The 22,420-nt window shown below is 42.3% G+C and overlaps 1 protein-coding gene across 8 annotated transcripts in view; it reads right to left on the bottom strand.

Moving 5' to 3' along the window:
* Positions 1-22,420, bottom strand: part of ANKRD26 (ankyrin repeat domain containing 26) — a 133,964-nt gene that overhangs the window by 2,049 nt on the left and 109,495 nt on the right. For all 8 annotated transcript variants that reach the window (XM_073619817.1, XM_073619818.1, XM_073619819.1 and 5 more), the window contains 6 exons: positions 13,149-13,283; positions 12,672-12,784; positions 9,063-9,201; positions 8,628-8,918; positions 3,661-3,896; positions 3,058-3,301 (listed from right to left, as the gene is read on the bottom strand). In XM_073619817.1, the coding sequence (XP_073475918.1) occupies positions 3,058-3,301; positions 3,661-3,896; positions 8,628-8,918; positions 9,063-9,201; positions 12,672-12,784; positions 13,149-13,283 (1,158 nt within the window). The remainder of the gene's footprint in view (positions 1-3,057; positions 3,302-3,660; positions 3,897-8,627; positions 8,919-9,062; positions 9,202-12,671; positions 12,785-13,148; positions 13,284-22,420) is intronic.

The following is a 22,420-nucleotide window of genomic DNA, read 5'->3' as shown; positions in this document are numbered from 1 at the left end:
TATATAAGATCTGTAGCCAATCCAAGAAAGTGGAAAAGTTAGTCATAACTGTGGAGAAACAAACTTCTTTCTGTCTGGTGTTCCGCTTCTGTGTTTTTTTTCACTTTCTTGGGTTGGCTACGGATCTTAATATGAACTTGGACACGTGTATAGTTTTCTCTTGCCATATATGAATTTTTATTTATTTTTAATTATATAAATTTTTTTTAGCACTGCACTGACTATTTATGAATTTATACCCATGGATTGATATATTGGGCAGGGGCCATTTGTTTGTTTGGGATTGATATATTGACCTTAAATGCTTAGCTGCTTTTGTATTTTAGTGTTGGTTTTGCGCTGACTGAACCCCCTTTTTACATACTTCCCACCCGGCCACTGCACATAAACGTCCAGGTGGTCCTTTCCTCGTTCTGAGTGGACGTTCAGGAATGTCCCTCAGAATGAGTGCTCGCAGCACGGCCACGAGGCACGCTGCGGCTCTATCCTGTGACCACTCTGATCACAGGAATCAGCTGAGCAGAGATTGGGATATGGGCGCTGTGACTGACCCTCTCGATCACCTGACGCCTCACAATGTAAACAGAGATGCGTGTCTCTGTGACAGGTCTCCCCCGTCAAGCTCAGTGAGAGCTCAGTGTGCGCGCGGGGGGGGGGCTTGGGTTGGGAAGAGGGGGAATCTGCAGATCTTTGACAGCTCTCTGTGTGAGGATGATTTTACACAGAGAGCTGTTACAGATCACCCCACAAAGTACACCAAAATCTGTCTGTCCCCCATAACTGCCAACACCAAATAAACACTGATTTAGGTTATTTTTACCAAAGTAATGTAGCAGTATCATTTTTGGTCAAAATGTATCAAGAGAAATTCCTTATTTGCAAAATTTTATAACAGAAACTAAGAAAAATGCATTTTTTTTTGAAAATATTTGGTATTTTTTTATTTGTAGCGTAAAAAATAAAAACACCAGCAGTGATTAAATACCACCAAAAAAAGCTCTATTTGTGTGAAAAAAATGATAAAAATTTCATTTGGGTACAGTGTTACATGACTGCGCAATTGTCATTCAAAGTGTGACAGCACTGAAAGCTGAAAATTGGTCTAGGAAGGAAGGGGGTGAAAGTGCCCAGTATTGAAGTGGTTAATACAGTAACATACTTGGAAGACTAAGAATGCAGTTCAGCCTATGCAAAGAAACTTTCCATGTTGGTGACTTTCGGGGGTAATTATTTACGATTGCTCTGTTTTTTTTCTGTCAAAGCTAAACCCTGCTCATATATATATTAGATAAGCACTGTGACTTTTTGAAAAATGACATGCCAATAATGCAATCAAGTAGGAAGCAAATATTAACTCTCATTATCTGAAAAGTAATAGGGCTATCTAAGTGATACTAAAGTCTCATTTTTTTTCGTTAAAAATAACAAACATGTTATACTTACCTGCGCTGTGCAGTGGTTTTGCACAGAGCAGCCCAGATCCTCCTCTTCTCGGGTCCCACTCCCTGTTGAGAGCCTCCACAGCAAGCAGCTTGCTCTTGGGGCACCCGACTTGAGCTGTAGCTCCCTGTGTCCATTCAGACATTGATCTGTGGACCGGTCCAGCCCCCCCCTTTTCTCTTCATTGGCTCACTGACTTTGATTGACAGCAGCAGGAGCCCATGGTGCCACGCTGCTGTCTCAGCCAATGAGGAGGGGAGTCCTGGACAGCTGAGTCTCTCGTGCAACATCGCTGGATTTAGATGGGGCTCAGATAAGTATTAGGGAAGCTGCTGAACACAGAAGGTTTTTTTATCGTAATGTTTTCGGATAAAAAAAACCTTCTGCCTTTACAACCACGTTAAGGTTGTCTTTGGACACTAGAGGAAGGACAGGCATTAAAGCACAATCTGATCACTATATGGCACCTCTGTGAGGCAAGCATTCCTGTTTATGGCTATGGAGTTAGGAGGGATGTGGGAATTGGAGTGCGGGGCAGGCAGATGGTGCACGAACATCTAATCTCAGGACAACCCTTTTGGTAGACACACCCTAGAGTAAGGGCTGCTAACAGTTTTCTGCTTCACCCTTGTGAGTGATGGCAGGAAATAATCACCCAATCTGGCTGTAATGGGAATTCCTACAGTACAGCCGGCCCTCCTGTACCGGGCCCTATCAGTTCAAAAGGACTGTACTGCCTTATTGCAGACACCGATCCTCTTGTTCTTGCAGTGCTGTCAGCTTCTCCTCCTCTCCCTCTGGCTGAGCTGTAGGGAGATCAGTTTAAGCATCTGTGCCCCCATTCTCCTGCTGTCCGGGCCCTTCCCTGTGTGCCCTTTTCCCCTGCAGCGTTGGGCACACAGGGGGATGTTTCAAGATGGAGAACGGGGGAAGGGGCTGAAAAAATTACATATTCCTTTTCTGGATGAACACAGTGAGCGATTGGTACCGATTGCTCCTGTGCCCATTCATTGCTGAAGCATAGTAAACTGTATTTTGTATGATTCAGATTGTGAATGAATAGGAAAAGCCTGTGAGCACTTCCTATTTATTCATCTGTGCAGCTGGGGCTGCAGAGAAAGGGGCTGATGAATCTATGTCCTCAGTCCTTTTTCTGTCCTAAATGTAAGACATTAGGGATCTGTTTAGACTCCTGATATTTCACCGAAGCCCCCCAACAGGGCAGTTAAAAATAAATGCATAAATAAAACGTAAAAAAAAAAAATTGAAAAAAAATGTAAATTCTAAAAAAATGACATAAAACAATAAAAAGAACGAAGGACTCGCTTACATGTGCTTTGCGTTCTAGAATTTCCTCCATGGCTGCGAGGCATGTGTACACCCCCAATTCATTGCCTCTGTTGCTCTGCGTTTGAGCTTTGGGGTGCATACCCTAATGCAATAGGCTGCGCACACCTATGATTGTTTCTTTAGGTTTGGTGCAGTCATGTGATAAAATGAATACCCCTATTGGTCGATTCCAATCTGCATGGCCATCAGTTATCATTTTAAATTAGGTTCAAATGAAAATAGAAAATCTGACAGGCGCAATGTAACAAAATCATAAATGCAACTAACCTTTACAAAGTAAGCTCCCATTTCATTAGCACTAAAACCACTCCCGACTGGGTTGAGAAAACTCCCTCCAAGTCCCAGACTTCGGCTCAGAGCTGGATTACTACCAAGACCTCCAAGAGAACTTGTATCCAAAAGAGGGTTTCCATTTAGACTTCCGTTCAGAAAACTGCTTGCAAACAAGGATTTGCTTCTTTGCCGTTCATTAAGTAGCTTGGCATTGACTTCTGCAAGCCTTTCATTTGCTCTGTAAAAATATAAAATTATACTTTTCGATTTTTTTTTTTGCTTTATGCAGAAGTGGTCAAACACAACTCATATAATTCTAGTTTTGGAAGCTAATAAATGGTACTCACCTTCCTACAAGCAAGGATAACAATTACACAGTGACCTTACATATATCTGTTAAACAGACACAATATACATTTCTCATTGAAAGTGTTAAAGGCAGATTATTCAGTCTGCAGATGCAAAAAGTATCTAGATATTATAAAAGGATGGAGTATAAATTGATTCTCAGGTCTGATCTTATTATATTGTCAATTCCTGTTCTATAATAGCAATAAAGAATGTATTTCCTTCACTGATATCTTCAGAGTTGCTCACCTTTCTAGCTTTGAAGCCAATGATTTTCTAGTCTTCTGCTCTTCAGCATACATGTCTTTGATCCTATTAAGCTCTGCAAGAGTGGAGTCTTTCTGGCTCATATTTTCTTCCTGTTTATTCTTAATTTTGTTTAGCTCAGATTCGAGGTCTTGAATTCTATGATCCAACTGATTCTTGACTGTAGTATCATTTTCAGCTCTCAACTGTTCTAACTTGTCCTTTGATGCAGCTTGTGCCTGAAAAAAAATAATCCACAGTTACTATCTGGGTCCATTTACAAATTTTTCTAATAAATGCTTAGTGGGAAGATACTGCTTCTGGGAAAGTATGAAATGTACATTGTAAGACTACTCACACTACATAGTTAAAGTGTTACTAAACCCACAACAGTAAAATCAGTCTGTATATACAGTAAAGCGTGCTTGTTATACTCACTGTGGAACCTAAGGGGTTAATTCTCTGCACTGTGTAAAAAGGCAGTTTGATCCTGTCCTCTTTGTTCCTCACCACCTCTTCCAATGTCCCCAGCCCATCTGCTGATAGCACAGAGTCTAGAGGACACTCTGCACATGCTCAGTTTGGTGTGCATTGCTAGAGGATTTTTTTTTTTCTTGGGAAAATGCATGAAAGCACAGAGCCAATCAACACTGTCCAGACAGAGGGTCAGGGGTCCTGCAGCCTTATAGGATAGCCAGAAGGGAATGAAAAATTCTCCTACAAGCTCTAACCAGACACTGATAGAAGTCACAAGACTGTTCTAACTGCTGATGAGAAAAGGTATTTAGCAGTTTATATTTACTAAAACTATTGCATTTCCATGTGCTGTGTACCGTAGGAGGCCAGATATAGTGAATGCAGGGTCCTGGGTTTAGTAACACTTTAACTTAAATAAGTTGCACTTAAGAGTATATCTCATCGAGCAGGGTTTATAGTTCTGGCAGATCCAACAAGCGATTATCACGTCATGAGAAGCTGGAAGTGACACTGCGGATACCGGGTGGAACACTGATCCTCCCACACTTCCGGGCTGCATTAGGCAGCTGTGCGTTCCATGCATGCCAGCGCTTGTATGGGACTCTTGGGTCCACCTATTGTTGCCACACCGGTAGTGACGCGGCGGTAACCAGAAGTGGCGGGTGAAGCGCATATCCACCCGCACTTCCGGATTATAGTATCTTGACCAGCGTACTTTGAAGACCTCTGGGCTTATCCAGCAAGTGTCCAAGAGACAGAAAACAGATGTGTCCAAGAGACACATCTACAGATCGTTCATTGCAGAGAGACATCAGAGGATAAGAACACCCCCACAGCAACAGGTTAGATGCACTAATAGAATTATATAATGTATGCCTAATTTTGAAGCTATAAGTATATACCTGAATTCCTATATCAGCATTATATGAGTGTGCTGTGAGGACATGCTATTGTACCTTCTATGTATAATCTGCTCAAATAGGATTGGTGAACCTAAGAGGTCTGACAGTGGTGCACACTCTCCTCCCCTAGTCTCCGGGGGAGGTGGAGTCAATGAGGGTGGGTACAGCATGACATACTATCATGTGGGCGTGTGTATATGTGTGTGTAAATATAAGTAGCAAGAAGAGGTCAGGCATTCATTGCTTTGAATCTGAGGAAGAGAGTCCTAACTCAAAATGCATTAGCCGTTCAAAATATAGCCTGGTCTTCTGGCATCACAGGTTCGTACAACAGACCTGTGAAAGACTGTTCGCATTTACATTTCTCTTGATATGTCTATATACTATGTCTGTATGTGAGTAGAACCATTGCTGTTTTTACTTAGAGTAAAACATTTTTTGGTAATTGACTAGGTGGTTGCAACCTCCTTTTTTCTAATATCTTATGGATTAGTACATTTTTTTGTGGGTGGGCAACTACATGGCAAATGAGGTTTAATGTGGAAAAATGTAAAATAATGCATTTGGGTGGCAAAAATATCAATGCAATCTACTCACTGGGGGGGGGGAACCTCTGGGGGAATCTAGGATGGAAAAGGACCTGGGGGTCCTAGTAGATGACAGGCTCAGCAATGGCATGCAATGCCAAGCTGCTGCTAGCAAAGCAAACAGAATATTGGCATGCATTAAAAAAGGGATTAACTCCAGGGATAAAACGATAATTCTCCCACTCTACAAGAATCTGGTCCGGCCGCACCTGGAGTATGCTGTCCAGTTCTGGGCACCAGTCCTCAGGAAGGATGTACTGGAAATGGAGCGAGTACAAAGAAGGGCAACAAAGCTAATAAAGGGTCTGGAGGATATTAGTTATGAGAAAAGGTTGCGAGCAGTGAACTTATTCTCTCTGGAGAAAAGACGCTTGAGAGGGTATATAATTTCAATATACAAATACCGTACTGGTGACCCCACAATAAGGATAAAACTTTTTTGCAGAAGGGAGTTTATTAAAACACGTGGCGACTCATTCAAATTAGAAGAAAAGCGGTTTAACCTTAAACTACGTAGAGGGTTCTTTACTGTAAGAGTGGCAAGGATGTGGAATTCCCTTCCACAGGCGGTGGTCTCATCGGGGAACATCGATGGTTTCAAGAAACTATTAGATAAGCACCTGAACGACCACAACATAAAGGGATATACAATGTAATACTGACATATAATCACACACATAAGTTGGATGTGATGGACTTCTGTCTTTTTTCAACCTCACCTACTATGTAACTATGTAAGACCAATTTGGTTTGTTTTTCTCAATAAATAAATAAAAAAAAAAAAGTTATTTTCCATTTATTTCCCTCTTCCTCTATCATTTTTGTGGTTTTTGCAGAGATGAGCAGCTAAAACTTGACCAGGGTTCTGCTTTACCTATAGCAACAGATGAGGCGGTTCAATGCCCAGAGTCTATACAAGACTGCACATTGTAGGGACTTTCATAAATCTTCTTAACACTCAGGGGTTGATTTACTAAAACTGGAGAGTGCAAAATCAGCTGTGCATGGTATCTAATCAGCTTATAACTTCAGCTTGTCAATTGGAAGTGTCAAGTGGAAATCCAACACTAAACACTAACACTAAACCAACACAAAACACTAAAATCGCTACATCTACAGTCATTCATGATCTAACACTAACCTATCTAGCCCTGTAAAGGAGAAATCGGTATACATACCTTTTTTGAAGCTGCTCTGGTCCGGTCTCCAGCGGCGGAAGCAGAGGACACAGCTGACGATGACTGTGAAATGAACGGAGAGTGATGTCACCCATAGATTTTACTATGGGGCTTTCATTGTTGGCTGCCTCCTCTGCACGCCTACACAGAGAAGCCGCTGCTGACAGGTCAGCGTGGGACCGTACCGGAGCAACTTCAGAAAAGGTATGGATTTCTTCTTTGCAGGGCTAGATAGGTTAGTGTTAGATCGTGGCTGTCTATAGACATAGCGATTTTAGTGTTAGAGTGGACTTCTACATAAGTTATGACAAAAAACCTAGAAGCTGATTGGTTTCTATGCACAGCTGCACTCTCCAGTTTTAGTAAATCAACTCCTTCGTGTATCTCTGTAGTAAACAAACCAACAGCCTAATATTAAGTGACGTATAAAACTTTAAACCAAAAAATACATTGCAGCTTACTAATCATTAGATGTTTTGGCTGTATTAGGGTTTTTTTTTACGCTTTTTCCCCTCTGTTTTCCCTTGGTGATCTGGTCAGTATTAAACAGACACCACGCTGGATAAATGAGCACAGTGGGCAGATTTGAACAGAAACATTGTCAGTCGGCTGGGAGTGTACTAGATTTAAATTACACTAACAAATTTAAGCTGAACTCCAGCTAATACTTTATAATCAGTTAAATCAAGCAGTTTCACATAAATATATAAAAGCTGATCATTGTAAGCACCCCTGCAAGTGTTAAATGGTCTGTCCCATCCCTTTAACCCCTTGCCGACCGGCTCACGCAGATATACGTCGGCAGAAGGGCACGTACAGGCATATTAACGTACCTATATGTTGCCCTTTAAGACGCGGCATTGTGGGCGCACGCCCGCCATGAGCTCCGTGAGTGTGATCACGGGTCCAGCGGACTCAAAGCATTTCCCCATTCTTCCTAGTGACAGGACACTGATCACAGCTCCCTGTGATCGGGACCGGTGATCAGTGTCGTGTCACACGTAGCCCATCCCCCCTACAGTTAGAACACATCCCTAGGACACACTTAACCCCTGCAGCACCCCCTACTGGTTAACCCCTTCACCTCATTTTTAATCACACTGATCGCTGTATAAATGTGAATGGTCCCAAAATAGCACCAAAAGTGTCCGATGTGTCCGCCATAATGTCGCAGTCACGATAAAAATCGCTAATCGCCGCCATTACTAGTAAAAATAAAATTATAATGCCATAAAACTATCCCCCATTTTGTAGATGCTATAACTTTTGCGCAAACCAATTAAAAGTTTTTTGTGATTTTTTTGTTACCAAAAATATACGTAGAAGAATACGTAGTGGCCTAAACGGAGGAAAAAAAAAATGTTTTTTTTTAATATTGTTTTGGGGATATTTATTATAGCAATAAGTAAAAAATATTGCGTTTTTTTCAAAATTGTCGCTCTTTTTTTGTTTATAGCGCAAAAAAAAAAAAAAACACAAAAAAAAACAAAAAAAAAACGCAGAGGTGATCAAATACCACCAAAAGAAAGCTCTATTTGTGGGGAAAAAAGGATGCCAATTTTGTTTGGGAGCCACGTCGCATTACCGTGCAATTGTCAGTTAAAGCGACGCAGTGCCCAATTGCAAAAAACGCTCTGGTCTTTGGCCAGCCAAATGGTCCGAGGCTGAAGTGGTTAAAAAAGAAAACTAATGCACCCATCACATCTAAGAATTACTAATCTGCAATATAATAAATGTTTGCTTTTGGGTTTAATACTGATTTAATGGGAACAAATTATACAACTATAAATTGCTATAATCTGTGAAAGTGGTTCTATCATTTATACCTGTAGAAACATATTGACCTCCTCCAGCTTTTGTCGTAATTCTTGCCTGCTCCTCTCATCAAGTTCTCTTTTATATTGTTCCATGTAACTTTGATCCATCTTGCTTGAACCTATGTGTCTTCTGAGCTCAGCCACTTCTTCTTCCAGCTGCCTCTTGCTTCTCTCTAATCGTTCATGATTCTTGTGCAAAGCCTTCATTGAAGATAACTGTTCATGTAAGTCACGATTTGAAGCCTCAAATTGAATGTATTTGCGGGATTCTCTTTCCAAATGTGAGGAAAGTTCTTCAATCTGAGCAATGCAAAAGAATACAACAAAACAATATAAAACACAAGGAGGCGAACTGCTGAAATTAGAGAGAGCATAAAGAGAACCCCTTTAAAGCCCGGTGTTTGGGATGAAAGAGTGCAGATCACAGGTGACTAAATGCATTACCTTTTCCTTTAGTTTGAGGACGTCACTGTCTGTTTCATGGCTTCCTCTGTAGGCCCCCTCCTTCATACTAATTGGCTGTTTTTCACCATTTTCAAACTCCTTCAATTTTTTCTTTGTAGTCTTTAAAAGTTTTTTCAGTCTAATGGGGCAAAAAGTTTCAAGGTGCATAAAAATAGGCAAATAATAAAAAAGAAGTCAAACATAATGTAATAAAAAACAGTATGAAGGACCCTTAACAGCAAGCAGTCTTCTGAGTGGGCCCACAATGTGACCCAGTGCTTCTGCAAAGCATAGCCAGACCCTCTGACAACAATATTCCTTCCTGGACATATATTTTATATTTTACTCCAGAGATAATAAAACGATAATCCTGACATTTTATAAAAAAAACTCTGGTTCAGCCGCATCTGGAGTATTCCATCCAGTTCTGGTCACCAATCCTCGGAAAGGATGTGCTGGAACTGGAGAGAGTCCAGAGAAGGGCAACAAAAGTAATAAGGGGACTGGAGGACCTCAATTACCAGGAATGACTACAAGTACTAAATTTATTCTCCCTGGAGAAGAGACGCTTGAGAGGAAATATGATAGCAATATACAAATATCTTTCATATTTACAAACTGTGCAGTGCTGTAGTGCTCAATAATACACTAATTTAAAATGGACTATGTGCAATAAATGACAAAGAAAATAAAATATTTAATTTGCAAAAGTCAAAAAACAAACAACATCAAATCAGTGCAATCCAAACAGAAAAGTGTCCAAGCAAATTGAAGAAACAGCCTTCTCCACATGAATAGGATCCACCCGGTGGTGTCTCTTACTCCATCCGCTCCTTACTTCTTACTCTCCCCCTCCAGGAGTAATCTCACCTGGTGTAATGCGACCACTACAGCCAAGTAGGGTCAAAAACAACTTTTTATCCTCTCCAGGGCTACAAAATAGCGCATGCCAAGCCTCCGCTCCACTATCTCCTCTCAAATGGCCCAGTATATATAAAAGGAAAATCGAATAGTGCTTATATCGTTTAATAAAGCAGTTTATTGAATACACAAAAGCACAGGGTACTCAGATTTCACTGTTGCTTCCAGCGCACTAGTCTATAACAAGCATAAAAACTGTTATTAGAGGTCTCTCCCTTGCTCCACACAAGCCTCGAAGACAACTTGCCAGCAGCCAGCTCCATGCTAGTTCCAGGTGTCTTCACCGTCCGTGGCCCCCACATACACACACAATTTTCTGTTTGAATTGCACAGATCTGATGTTGTTTGTTTTTTGACTTTTGCATTTTATATTTTGTTTACTTTGTTCGTGTCATTTATTGCACATAGTAAATATTAAATTAGTGTATTATTGAGCACTACAGCGCTGCAGTTTGAAAATATTACTAGTCTTTGTAACACATCTATGGGATTGTAAATCGTGTCAGCGGCTTTTCTATTTGTTATTTTTTTTTTTCACAATTTTATTAGTAGCACGCAGGTTTATTTGTTATATAAATAAATATACAAATATCTTAACGGTAATCCCAGCGTAAGTACACAGGGCCACACGATGAGATTGGATGAGAAGCGGTTTAACCGTAAGCTTCGTAGGGTTTTTTTCACTGTTGGGCGGTAAGGATGAGGAAATCTTTTCCACAATTGGTGGTGTCGGCAGGAAGTATGGCTAGTTTTAAGACTCTTGGATGTGCATCTTAGTGAACACAATATACAGGGATATGGGAAATTATTTTCTACACACACACCCCAACACAGGTTGAACCGGATGGACTGTTGTCTTTATTTAACCTTACCAACTATGTTTGCAACTATATATACTTATCTGAGCTTTGCATTATAGCTCCACGTTTAGCAGCTGTGAATGGCTCTAGCCATGCTCTAATCCCCCCAAAAAAACACATGGGGTGGACTCCCCCAGGAGCCTGCCTGCTCAGGGAATCTGTCCGCTGATCCTCGCTGACCAGGCGGATGGCTGGTGCATGTCTGCTCCGCTTAGGCAGAGTGGACACAGACGCAGCCCACTCTTCTCTATGGGCAGTCAGATGTAAAAGGACCACCTGGGTGTAAATAGACATATGTCTGTTTACCTCCACCACTCCATAAAGAATAATGAAGGGTCTGATCGGGACCGCCTGAGAAACTGATAGGCAGGCCCAATTAGTCCACTTGTGTGAAAGGGGCCTTAAACAGTGTCACTAGAAATTCTATAGGGCATGTTCATCCAAAATTTAGATTTCAGTTTACGCCACTCACACCACCAGACATGTACTTTTACATAAGAGTAGCATTGGTATATCAATATATATCAGCATCCTGTAATCCTCTGAACAGGAACACTTAGACTGAGAAAAGAAGTAGAAACTCTGAGTAGTCAGGCTCCTCTGCATTTTCTGGTGTGCATCCTTTTGGAAGATGTCCCTTCACTTTCTGCCCCAGAGACACAGCACAGAGTAACAGAATTCTCTGGAAAAAAGGATTAACCCCTCAAAGAAAGCTGTCATTGGAACAAGTTTCCCTGCTGGGAGATTCCTCCTGAGAAGAGAAAACACTGGATTTTAAATCACTTTCTTTACCAGAGAGAAATGGTCCAATGAACCACTAGCAAAGGTGAATCTCCCCAGCAGGAACACAGACAGCAATAAAAACCTCAGGAAGCACAGGAAATTTGTGGAGAGCTAGATCTATCAAAGCAGTAGAGGTTCTCAGTTAGGTCTTAAGCAGTGTAGGGGGAATGATACTGTTAGACTTGGTTCACACTGGGGCAACTTGTCAGGCGACTTAGCCGCCTGACAAGTCACGCTCCATTCTGTACAATGGAACTGTTCTAATAGGAACGACACAAGTCGCTCCGACTTAGAAAAAGGTTCTGTACTACTTTGGGGGTGACTTCAGGCGACTTGCATTGACTTCTATACAGAAGTCGTTTTGCAAGTCGCTGCTGAAGTCGTGTGCAGGTCGCCTGAGGCAGTCGCGCTGCAAGTCATGCAGCCTCAGTGTGAACTGACTCTTAGGCAGGTAGTGATTGAAGCTTACCTCTTTGCTTGAGTAGGGACTGGGTGTGCAAGGAGGAAAGAGCCAAAAGCATAACATATGAAGTTCAGATAAAATTTTATTTAGATTCTTAAATTGTAATCCTTATAAAGAAAATGAAATCTAGATTTTATACGTTCCTTTAGAGCTTTCATAATTGCACACCCAGCAGTAAAAACCTGATCGAGGTTCCAACTCTTCCCTATTGTATCCAAAACCAAAGAAAGTTTTGGCTTTACATATTCTATGTTTGCAGTGGATGTGCAGGATCTGGCTTTGCTGTTTGACACAACTCTTTTCAGAATTCTTTTGGAAGGGGGGATGTATGGTGGTGAGGTAAGAGGAGGAGAGGTGTATATGTAAGTATACTACTGCTGCAAGGGAGTGTACACAATTCCTAGAGTTTATCTGGTGAATTTGAGAAAGGGAGCACTCACTATTTTAGTACAGCAGTGCTTGTGTAGTGAGCCTTTCAACTTAGTGAATGTAATGATCATCAAATTATTAAGTGGGTGCACAAGTCTATATTTGATTATTGTGTTATCCTTAAAACACATTGGTAAAAAGATTTCAGTCTACCCAGATACTTCACGCTGTAAGTCATTGTTCCTCTTTATTTCTTGATCAAAGCGCTCCTCCATAGACTTCTTCTGATCCAACAATTTCCTTACTTTCTTTTTCTCACTTTCAACCTTAAACAATAAACAGGAACAACAAAGCAACATGAATAATAAACCCAAGATGTAAATACCCCTTATTACCTCTTTAGTATATAATGAGAAATACAAATGAAAAAGTTTATATCCAGTTAGTTATTACCAGCTCTATTACTGTGGAAAAGGTAACACAACCAAATTTGGAATGTCCCACAATTAGTTGAAGGATCTTTGAAAAATGTTAAACTAAAAACCTTAAAAGAATGGGATACACCCCTAAAAGCTTGTCCTGAAAATGTAAAAGGTTAGCGGAAATAAAAAAAAAAAATCACGTACTGTATTCAATTGTATAAAAATTGAAAACAAAAATTTTATTTAGCTAAAATAGGATGCAACCTACCTGTTCAACTAATTCTGCCTTTGATCGATCAAGTTCTGCCAAGCGAACGCCTAATCGTGATCGGGACTTCAGCTCTTCTTCCCACAAATTATGAGAGTCTTGTGCGTTTTGCGACAGAACAGTTTGCTTATGCACCTAGATCATTGAATACATATATCAAAAGTCTTATTTAGCATAATTATGTTATTTTCACAGAATACAATTAAATAGATTACATATTTGTAGGGCGGCACAGTGGTGTAGTGGGTATAACTTTCGCCTAGCAGTAAAAAGGGTCGCTGGTTGGAATCCCAACCACGGCACTACCTGCCTGGAGCTTGCATGTTCTCCCTGTGCGGGTTTCCTCTGGGTACTGCGGTTTCCTCCCACACTCCAAAGACATGCTGGTAGGTTAATTGGATCCTGTCTAAATTAGCCCTAATATGTGTATGAATGTGAGTTAGGGACCTTGGACTTGTAAGCTCCTTGAGGGTAGGGACTGATGTGAATGTACAAGCACTGCGTAAATTGACAGCGCTATATAAGTATCTGAAATAATAATAAATAATATTAATATTTTTAGCGTGCATAGTGTACTAAAGAATTGTATTAGTCGCACAACCTAAAAACAAAGGTGGGACAGAAAAACGTACACATAATAGACAAAACTGTAGCCATCATTTTAAAATAATTTAAACATTAAAGCTTTGTTTGCCTCCGATATAGTACACCAACCCCAACTAGTAGAAGACAGACCTTGCCTTTAGGCTCACAGCAGGGGGTCCGGTGCATCCCTGTACACCGAATCAGGTGCGAATCAGGTCAGAATTTCTGCCAGAATTCGCACCTGATTCGGAGCCAAAGATGCACAGGACCCTTTCCAAATGTGGGCCGCAGCTGCCCCAGAGGTGTGTAAAGTGGGTCCATTGAGAGCCAGTCACACTCTTCTGTCATGCGAATTAGATGGGGGGAAACCGCATCCAATTCGTATAAGTGTGAAGCCAGTGTTAATGAGAAACAAATATGTAGGCTTCCTAAACTGACTACTTTCTGAAAATGGCTTCCTCTGACATCAATGTTTTCTGAATCAATGACGCGCTACAAGCATGCAGTAAGTGAGGTCAATCTGCATGTTTTCCAGGGTAGGGATTCTGAAAATAATAAAGCCACTAGCTCTACATAACAGCCAATGAACATTTTAAGAAGGTGAGGCTAGTAACAATATTCCATTTATCTTGCAATAAAGGCTACTTTTAAAACATGATTGTTGTAGGATTTTTACCTAAAATTCCCATAAATACATATTTCTCAATGTTAACTGTTAACTAGGTTGCTACCTGGCTGGTGTGAATGGTATATTGAGGTTAATAAAAAAAAAAGAGCAAGAAAAATACAAAATGTGGGAATGTACTTTTTTTTTAGGGAAAGGTAGAAATCATTGTAAACCTCACCATGAACAGAGTACAAACTGGATCTCCAGCTGAGTGGAGTATACATTTCAACAGTGTCACATGAAGCAAAGTAGTCTTAAAAAAAGAAGGCATCTACAGTATACAGCAAGTCTCACTTCCATCACAAATCCTCAAAAGCTGACTTCCTTGCATTAATCAGGGTAGAGAGATAACTGACCCAGAAAGCCCACGTTTCTTTAGAATGTGGGTTTCAATAGCCAAGCCGTTAAATTTAGAGACCGTAAGGAAGGATGGAATATCGGTCCCTGAGAGAGCAGATCTGGCCGTAGTGGGCGGAACCATGGGCCATCCACTGCCATCTTTACAATTTCTGCCTACCATGACCTTCTGGGCCATGCTGGTGCTACCAGAATTGTTGGCTTTCTTTCCAGCTTGATCCTGCAAAGAAGTCGAGGCAGCAAGTGAATAGGGGGGAATGCATAGATCAGTGAAAACTGATCCCATGGGGTCACGAATGCATCCGTTCCGCATGCGAATGGTTCCCTTGTTCTGGCCACAAAGTTGACCAACTTCGTGTTGAACCTGGATGCTAGAAAATCCACGTCCGGTGTCCCCCATCTTTGACAAACAGCCTGAAATATGTCGGGGTGAAGAGACCATTTGCCTGGGAATAACTGCTGGCGACTTAAGTAGTCTGCCTGCCAATTCATTACTCCCGGAATGAAGATTGCAGAAAGGCATGGAACATTCCTTTCTGCCCAAGTTAGAATATAGTTCACCTTTTTCTGCGCTGAGAGACTTTTGGTGCCCCCTTGGTGATTAATATAGGCCACAGCTGTGGCATTGTCGGATTGAATCCTGACAGGACAATCCCGTAACCTGAAAGTCCAGGCCCTTAGAGCCAGACGTACTGCCCAAATCTCTAGGATATTGATGGGCAAGCTTCTTTCGGTACTTGACCACTGTCCTTGGACAGTTGTCTTTTCTAGTACTGCTCCCCAGCCTGAAAGGCTGGCATCCGTGGTTACCACTTTCCAGATGACTGATCTGAAGGATCTTCCCTTCAGCAGATTCTGGGTTAATAACCACCATGTGAGGCTTTGGGCCACTCTTGGGGACAGCCGCATTGGTAAATCTAAAGCTTGAATTGTTTTCTTCCAAGCAGACAGGATACTGTTTTGCAACAGTCTTGAATGGAACTGGGCATAGGGAACTGCTTCGAATGAAGCTACCATGGTTCCTAGCAACCTCATGCAGAGGCGAATGGAGGGATTACCATTTGACCTGACCCTCCGTACCAGTTCTCCTATGGAGTTGATTTTTGCCTGAGGCAAGAACATCCTTTTCTGGGCTGTATCTATGATCAGACCCAAGTACTCCAGCCTTATTAGCGGTATTAAGGAAGATTCCTCTAGGTTAAGAATCCAACCCAAACTTTTCAGATAGTTGGTTGTAGTGCGTACGCTTTGCTCCAGATGAGTCGCTGATTGACCTATAAGTAATAGATCGTCTAGGTACGCTACGATTGTTATGCCCTGTGCCCTTAACCTGGCTAGAGGTGGGGCCAGCCCCTTGGTGAACACCAGAGCTGCTGTGGCTAGCCCGAAGGGCAAGGCTACAAACTGAAAATGCTGCTGTTCTAACTCGAACCGCAGAAACTTTTGATGAGCAGGAAATAAAGGGACATGCAGATATGCATCCCTGATGTCGATTGATGCCAGAAGTTCTCTTCCTAGAAGGATAGAAACTACCGACCTGATTGTCTCCATGCGAAAGGAGCGGATCTTCAGGAATTGATTTAGCTTTCTTAGATCTAGAATGGGTCTGACGTCTCCCCTTGTTTTGGTACCTTAAAAAGGTTTGAATAAAATCCCAGACCTTGCTCTTTTGTGGGCATCTGTATATTCACCCCTTGAGATATTAATCGGTCTAGTGCCTGAAACAGAGACTGTTTTTTCTCTGGATCTTTGGAAATGCTTGACCTCAAGAAGTGAGACGGTGGAAAGTCCCGGAATTCCAGCTTGTACCCCAGCGTTACCGTGGAAATGACCCATCTGTCCTGAATTTCCTTTTTCCAGACTTCTGAAAATTGCTTGGTGAGACTTTAGGATTCTGGTTTTGCAGATTTCCTACCCCAGGGCTTCTTTTGAGCCTGGATCTGACCCCGAGTCCTTCCTCTAGAGTCTGAGGGCGGAGGCCGTCGCCACTGCCTAGAGGCGGAAGCCCCTGGCGCAGGCGAAAGGGTCCGTTTAAATGCAGGGCGTTTATATTTTCTTTTGACTGGTAAAAAGGTACTCTTCCCAGCAGAAATTGTCTTGATATATATTTATCCAAGTCCTCTCCAAATAGTCGCTCCCAATGAAAGGGGAATCCAGTTAGTAGGTTTTTACATGGTGTTTCAGCTGACCAATTTTTCAACCACAGGATTCTGTGCATATGTACAAGCATAAGCGTGAGGCGGGATGCCTGGTGAAGAGAGACTTTGATGGCATCTATGGCAAAACATAATGCCTTTAGGTAGTTCAGCCAAATCTTGAGCTTGTTGTGTAGGAAGCGCTCTAAGGGCCTGTTTGAATTGGTCCTTTAGGGATTGGCAGACGCCTATCGCGGCGACTGCGGGCTGGGTGATGGCACCTGCTATGGAAAAAGCAGACTTTAGCAGGGATTCCAAATTCTTATCTGTTGGATCTTTAAGCATCTGTGCATTGTCTACAGGTCAAGTTATTATTCACATTGATAATCGCAGCGTCAATTGCTTGGTACTTTCCATTTTTTGGAGAATTTCTCCTCCAGATAATAGAGAATTGAGAACCTCTTAGGAGGGAGAAAATGTTTACCCCATTCCAAAAAAATAAGCTGTTCAAGTAATGCGTGCGCAGGAAACGCATGCAAAGGATGGGAAGGTTTTAAGGAACCTAAAGAAGAGCCCAAGTTTTCATGAGACTGTTAGAGGCAGCATGAAAGAGGAACGAACCATCTCTGTAAGAGTTTGTATCAGCAATTTTTCAGCCTGAGACGCTGAAAAAGGTTCATCTACCGTTGTTTCCTCAGTAGAAGAATCATCAGTAAGCTCGATTGATTAAGAGTAGAACCTCATCATGTGCCCACTGTTCCCCTTGTAAAGCTAAAGCGGGGGAGGGGGACCTAGTACGTTTCCTATCCAATTGAATGGAGGATGCGATTAAAGTCTTTCTTCCAGACCCTGGAGTGAGGAGGAAAGGGTTTCTTCAGTCATGTATGCAGGTGCTGAGATGTGAGAGGTAGCTGCACCAATAATTTGCTCTAATGGCTCACCCTGAGTTGCCATGATTGGTAATTTAGGCGAGGAAGACAGCGTGGAAATACAGCTCGAAATCCCAATGCCTGGGGGTGAAACCTATACACTTTTGGCTTTTGTGGTGTCTTTTTTGGCAGGCATAGTCCTAAGTACAAAAACAGAGGCGCTATACACATTGCACTAAATTGCTGAAAATAGTCAATACTTTTAAAATTGCTATACAGTTCTGCTTAGTGCTGGAAAAGTGTGTCCTTCCTGAATCAGGAAATGCCAGTTTTGCAACCCATACGTGTCCCACAGTTCATGTGTCCCTGTGTGCAGGCAGCTTTTTTCCTCCTCATCAGCAGAGGAGAGACTGACAAAGCTGTATTTATCTGCTATTAGCCTGCTGTTTGGAGGTCCCCCCCCCTCCCCAGACCCAACATAAGGGGGGGGGGGGGGGCTGCGGCACAGCACTGCTGTCCCCCTAAACCTCTGGTCCCATCAGGGGAAGAAAAAAAAAAAAAAAAGACATTTTTTGCAGCTTTTCCTACCTTGCAAAAAGCTGCTTCCACACGCAGGCCAGGCACGGAACTGAGCAAACAGTAAGACAACCGAGTAAGGTATGTGCATAGACTCCATCTAGTGGAGATTTTAAGGCATGACAACATTTTTCCTTCAATGAAAGAAATTTATAGATGTTTTTAATATCCAAGTCTCTCTTTCCTTACCTTGTCCTCGCTGCAAGATTTTGCTGATTTAACAGATATCCAGCTTTCACCCATCACAGCGGGTTATGTTTAACAAACCTTCAAGGACTGGGTCCATTAAAAACGGGGTCCAACTGCCTTGGGCCTTGTGTAGCACCCCACATCAGGAAGCTTGAGCTAATGTAACAAGACCTAAGCCCTGGGTTCCAGCCCTACTAAGAGAGGCATTACAGGCAAAGCCTCGTGCTTCAGATACGAGCTCCCAGGTATCATTCATTTAAGGCCTCAGTGGTACTTCTGGATGGATCTGGTTTCTTTTTATGGAGGAATTTAAATCCAGCATGGATCCCTCCTGGAGCTCCTCAGAGCACTTCTTCACTCGTGACCAACACCTTAGACACTGGCGGGAAAAATTATGTGCTCCTGGAAGGAGGAGGGGTTATATAGGGGAGTAACCTTCCTTAATTAAGGTTTAACAGTGTCAACACCTGACGGTAGGGCATAACCCATTAAGTAATTACTTAAGGCTCTGTGTCCCTGATGTACGATAAAGAAAAGTGGTTTATTCTTCATTTCAGGATAGTGGAAGCAGCCATGCATTGAATTCATTTCTGCTTTTTGGCCAATTGTACATTCAAAATTGTTGGTTTATAGTACAGTTATAGCCTTAACAGCGTGAAGCCAATAAAGTATAATTCTGAGATCGATCTAACTAATCTTAAAACTGCTCCCACTCCCTTCTAACACCTATACTAACTATCCTGTGGGAAAAACAAAATAGATGCATATATGTACCTATTTTCAGTCCCTCCTCTCCCCTAAAGCCACTTCTAGCTGACAGAGGGGGACCGATAACATGACTGTACTGGAACAGCTTAAAAACATAGGTATGCACGTCTTTCTTTATGGACCAAAAATTAGTCTAATAATTGACCTTTTCAAAGGCCTTTCAAATAATTTGATGAAACATGTCAGGCTGAGCAATAACTAGTGGAGCGGTTTGTTCCAGCTGCTGTTCTTGTGCTGTGTGCTCTTTCTACATGAGTGAACAGATTTATTTTTGTTTTTATATAATTTTATTAAACAGATTTACGCTATATAAACTTTATGTAGCATCATTTATCAGGATATGCTATATGAGACTTTATCCAACTGGTGAGAAGAAGAGGAGAAGTGGTGGAACATTATTACCTGGTTATACAGTAAAGGAGGAAGTTTGGAGACCCAAAGGGAATATTGGCTAAACTTTAACTTTCCGTGATGGAAAGGCAATAAAAATGGCAAGTGTGTTTTGAATTTGTTAGACAAGAACACTAATCTGTGAGGAAGTGGAGCATGTAGTTTAGATTAAAAGAGAAGATCGTTATGTAAAATATATTATATATATATATATATATATATATATATATATATATATATATATATATAGTGGGGACGTAAAGTATTCAGACCCCCTTACATTTTTCACTCTTTGTTATATTGCAGCCATTTGCTAAAATCATTTAGGTTCATTTTTTTTCCTCATTAATGTACACACAGCACCCCATATTGACAGAAAAACACAGAATTGTTGACATTTTTGCAGATTTATTAAAAAAGAAAAACTGAAATATCACATGGTCCCAAGTATTCAGACCCTTTGCTCAGTATTTAGTAGAAGCACCCTTTCGATCTAATACAGCCATGAGTCTTTTTGGGAAAGATGCAACAAGTTTTTCACACCTGGATTTGGGGATCCTCTGCCATTCCTCCTTGCAGATCCTCTCCAGTTCTGTCTGGTTGGATTATAAATGTTGGTGGACAGCCATTTTTAGGTCTCTCCAGAGATGCTCAATTGGGTTTAAGTCAGGGCTCTGGCTGGGCCATTCAGGAACAGTCACGGAGTTGTTGTGAAGCCATTCCTTCGTTATTTTAGCTGTGTGCTTAGGGTCATTGTCTTGTTGGAAGGTAAACCTTCGGCCCAGTCTGAGGTCCTGAACGCTCTGGAGAAGGTTTTCGTCCAGGATGTCCCTGTATTTGGCCGCATTCATCTTTCCCTCGATTACAACCAGTCGTCCTGTCCCTGCAGCTGAAAAATACCCCCACAGCATGATGCTGCCACCACCATGTTTCACTGTTGGGACTGTATTGGACAGGTGATGAGCAGTGCCTGGTTTTCTCCACACATACCACTTAGAAAGTTCTATCTTGGTCTCATCAGACCAGAGAATCTTATTTCCCACCATCTTGGAGTCCTTCAGGTGTTTTTTAGTAAATTCCATGCGGGCTTTCATGTGTCTTGCACTAAGGAGAGGCTTCCGTCGGGCCACTCTGCATAAAGCCCCGACTGGTGGAAGGCTGCAGTGATGGTGACTTTCTACAACTTTCTCCCATCTCCTGACTGCATCTCTGGAGCTCAGCCACAGTGATCTTTGGGTTCTTCTTTACCTCTCTCACCAAGGCTCTTCTCCCCCGATAGCTTTGGCCGGACGGCCAGCTCTAGGAAGGGTTCTGGTCGTCCCAAATGTCTTCCATTTAAGGATTATGGAGGCCTCTGTGCTCTTAGGAACCTTAAGTGCAGCAGAATATTTTTTGTAACCTTGGCCAGATCTGTGCCTTGCCACAATTCTGTATCTGAGCTCTTCAGGCAGTTCCTTTAACCTCACGATTCTCATTTGCTCTGGCATGCACTGTGAGCTGTAAGGTCTTAAATAGACAGGTGTGTGGCTTTCCTAATCAAGTCCAATTATTATAATCAAACACAGCTGGACTCAAATGAAGGTGTAGAACCATCTCAAGGATGATCAGAAGAAATGGACAGCACCTGAGTTAAATATATGAGTGTCACAGCACAGGGTCTGAATACCTAGGAACATGTGATATTTCAGTTTTTCTTTTTTAATAAATCTGCAAAAATGTCAACAATTCTGTGTTTTCCTGTCAATATGGGGTGCTGTGTGTAAAAAATGAACTTAACCACTTGCCGACCGCCTAACGTATATATACGTCGGCAGAATGGCACGGGCAGGCAGAATCACGTACCTGTACGTGATCTGCCTCCCGCGGGCGGGGGGTCCGATCGGACCCCCCCCCGGTGCCACCGGCGGTCGGCATCTGACTAGGAGCGTCGGGAGGCGAGGGGGAGACCATCCGATCGTGGCCCCCCCCTCGCGATCGCTCCCAGCCAATAGGAATCCTCCCCTGCCTGTGTGTAGTTTCACACAGGCAGAGGATGTGATGTCATCTCTCCTCGGTCTGGCAGTTTCCGTCCCAGCGCCGAGGAGAGAAGACATGTAAGTGCACACAACACACACACACACAGTAGAACATGCCAGGCATACCTTACACCCCCGATCCCCCCCCGATCGCCCCCCGATCACCCCCCCCCCCCTGTCACAAACTGACATTAGCAGTATTTTTTTTTTTTTTTTTCTGATTACTGCATAGTGTCAGTTTGTGACAGTTACAGTGTTAGGGCAGTGAATATTACCCCCCTTTAGGTCTAGGATACCCCCCTAACCCCCCCTAATAAAGTTTTAACCCCTTGATCACCCCCTGTCACCAGTGTCACTAAGCGATCATTTTTCTGATCGCTGTATTAGTGTCGCTGGTGACGCTAGTTAGGAACGTAAATATTTAGGTTCGCCGTCAGCGTTTTATAGCGTCAGGGACCCCCATATACTATCTAATAAAGGTTTTAACCCCTTGATTGCCCCCTAGTTAACCCTTTCACCACTGATCACCGTATAACTGTTACGAGTGATGCTGGTTAGTTCGTTTATTTTTTATAGTGTCAGGGCACCCGCCGTTTATTACCGAATAAAGGTTTAGCCCCCCGATCGCCCGGCGGTGATATGCGTCGCCCCAGGCAGCGTCAGATTAGCGCCAGTACCGCTAACACCCACACGCGCAGCATACGCCTCCCTTAGTGGTATA

Source organism: Aquarana catesbeiana, linkage group LG03, assembly GCF_042186555.1.
Source record: "Aquarana catesbeiana isolate 2022-GZ linkage group LG03, ASM4218655v1, whole genome shotgun sequence".
Taxonomy (NCBI): Eukaryota; Metazoa; Chordata; class Amphibia; order Anura; family Ranidae; genus Aquarana; species Aquarana catesbeiana.
Note: the sequence above shows the minus strand (reverse complement) of the source record. Positions and strands in the feature narration are given on the sequence as shown.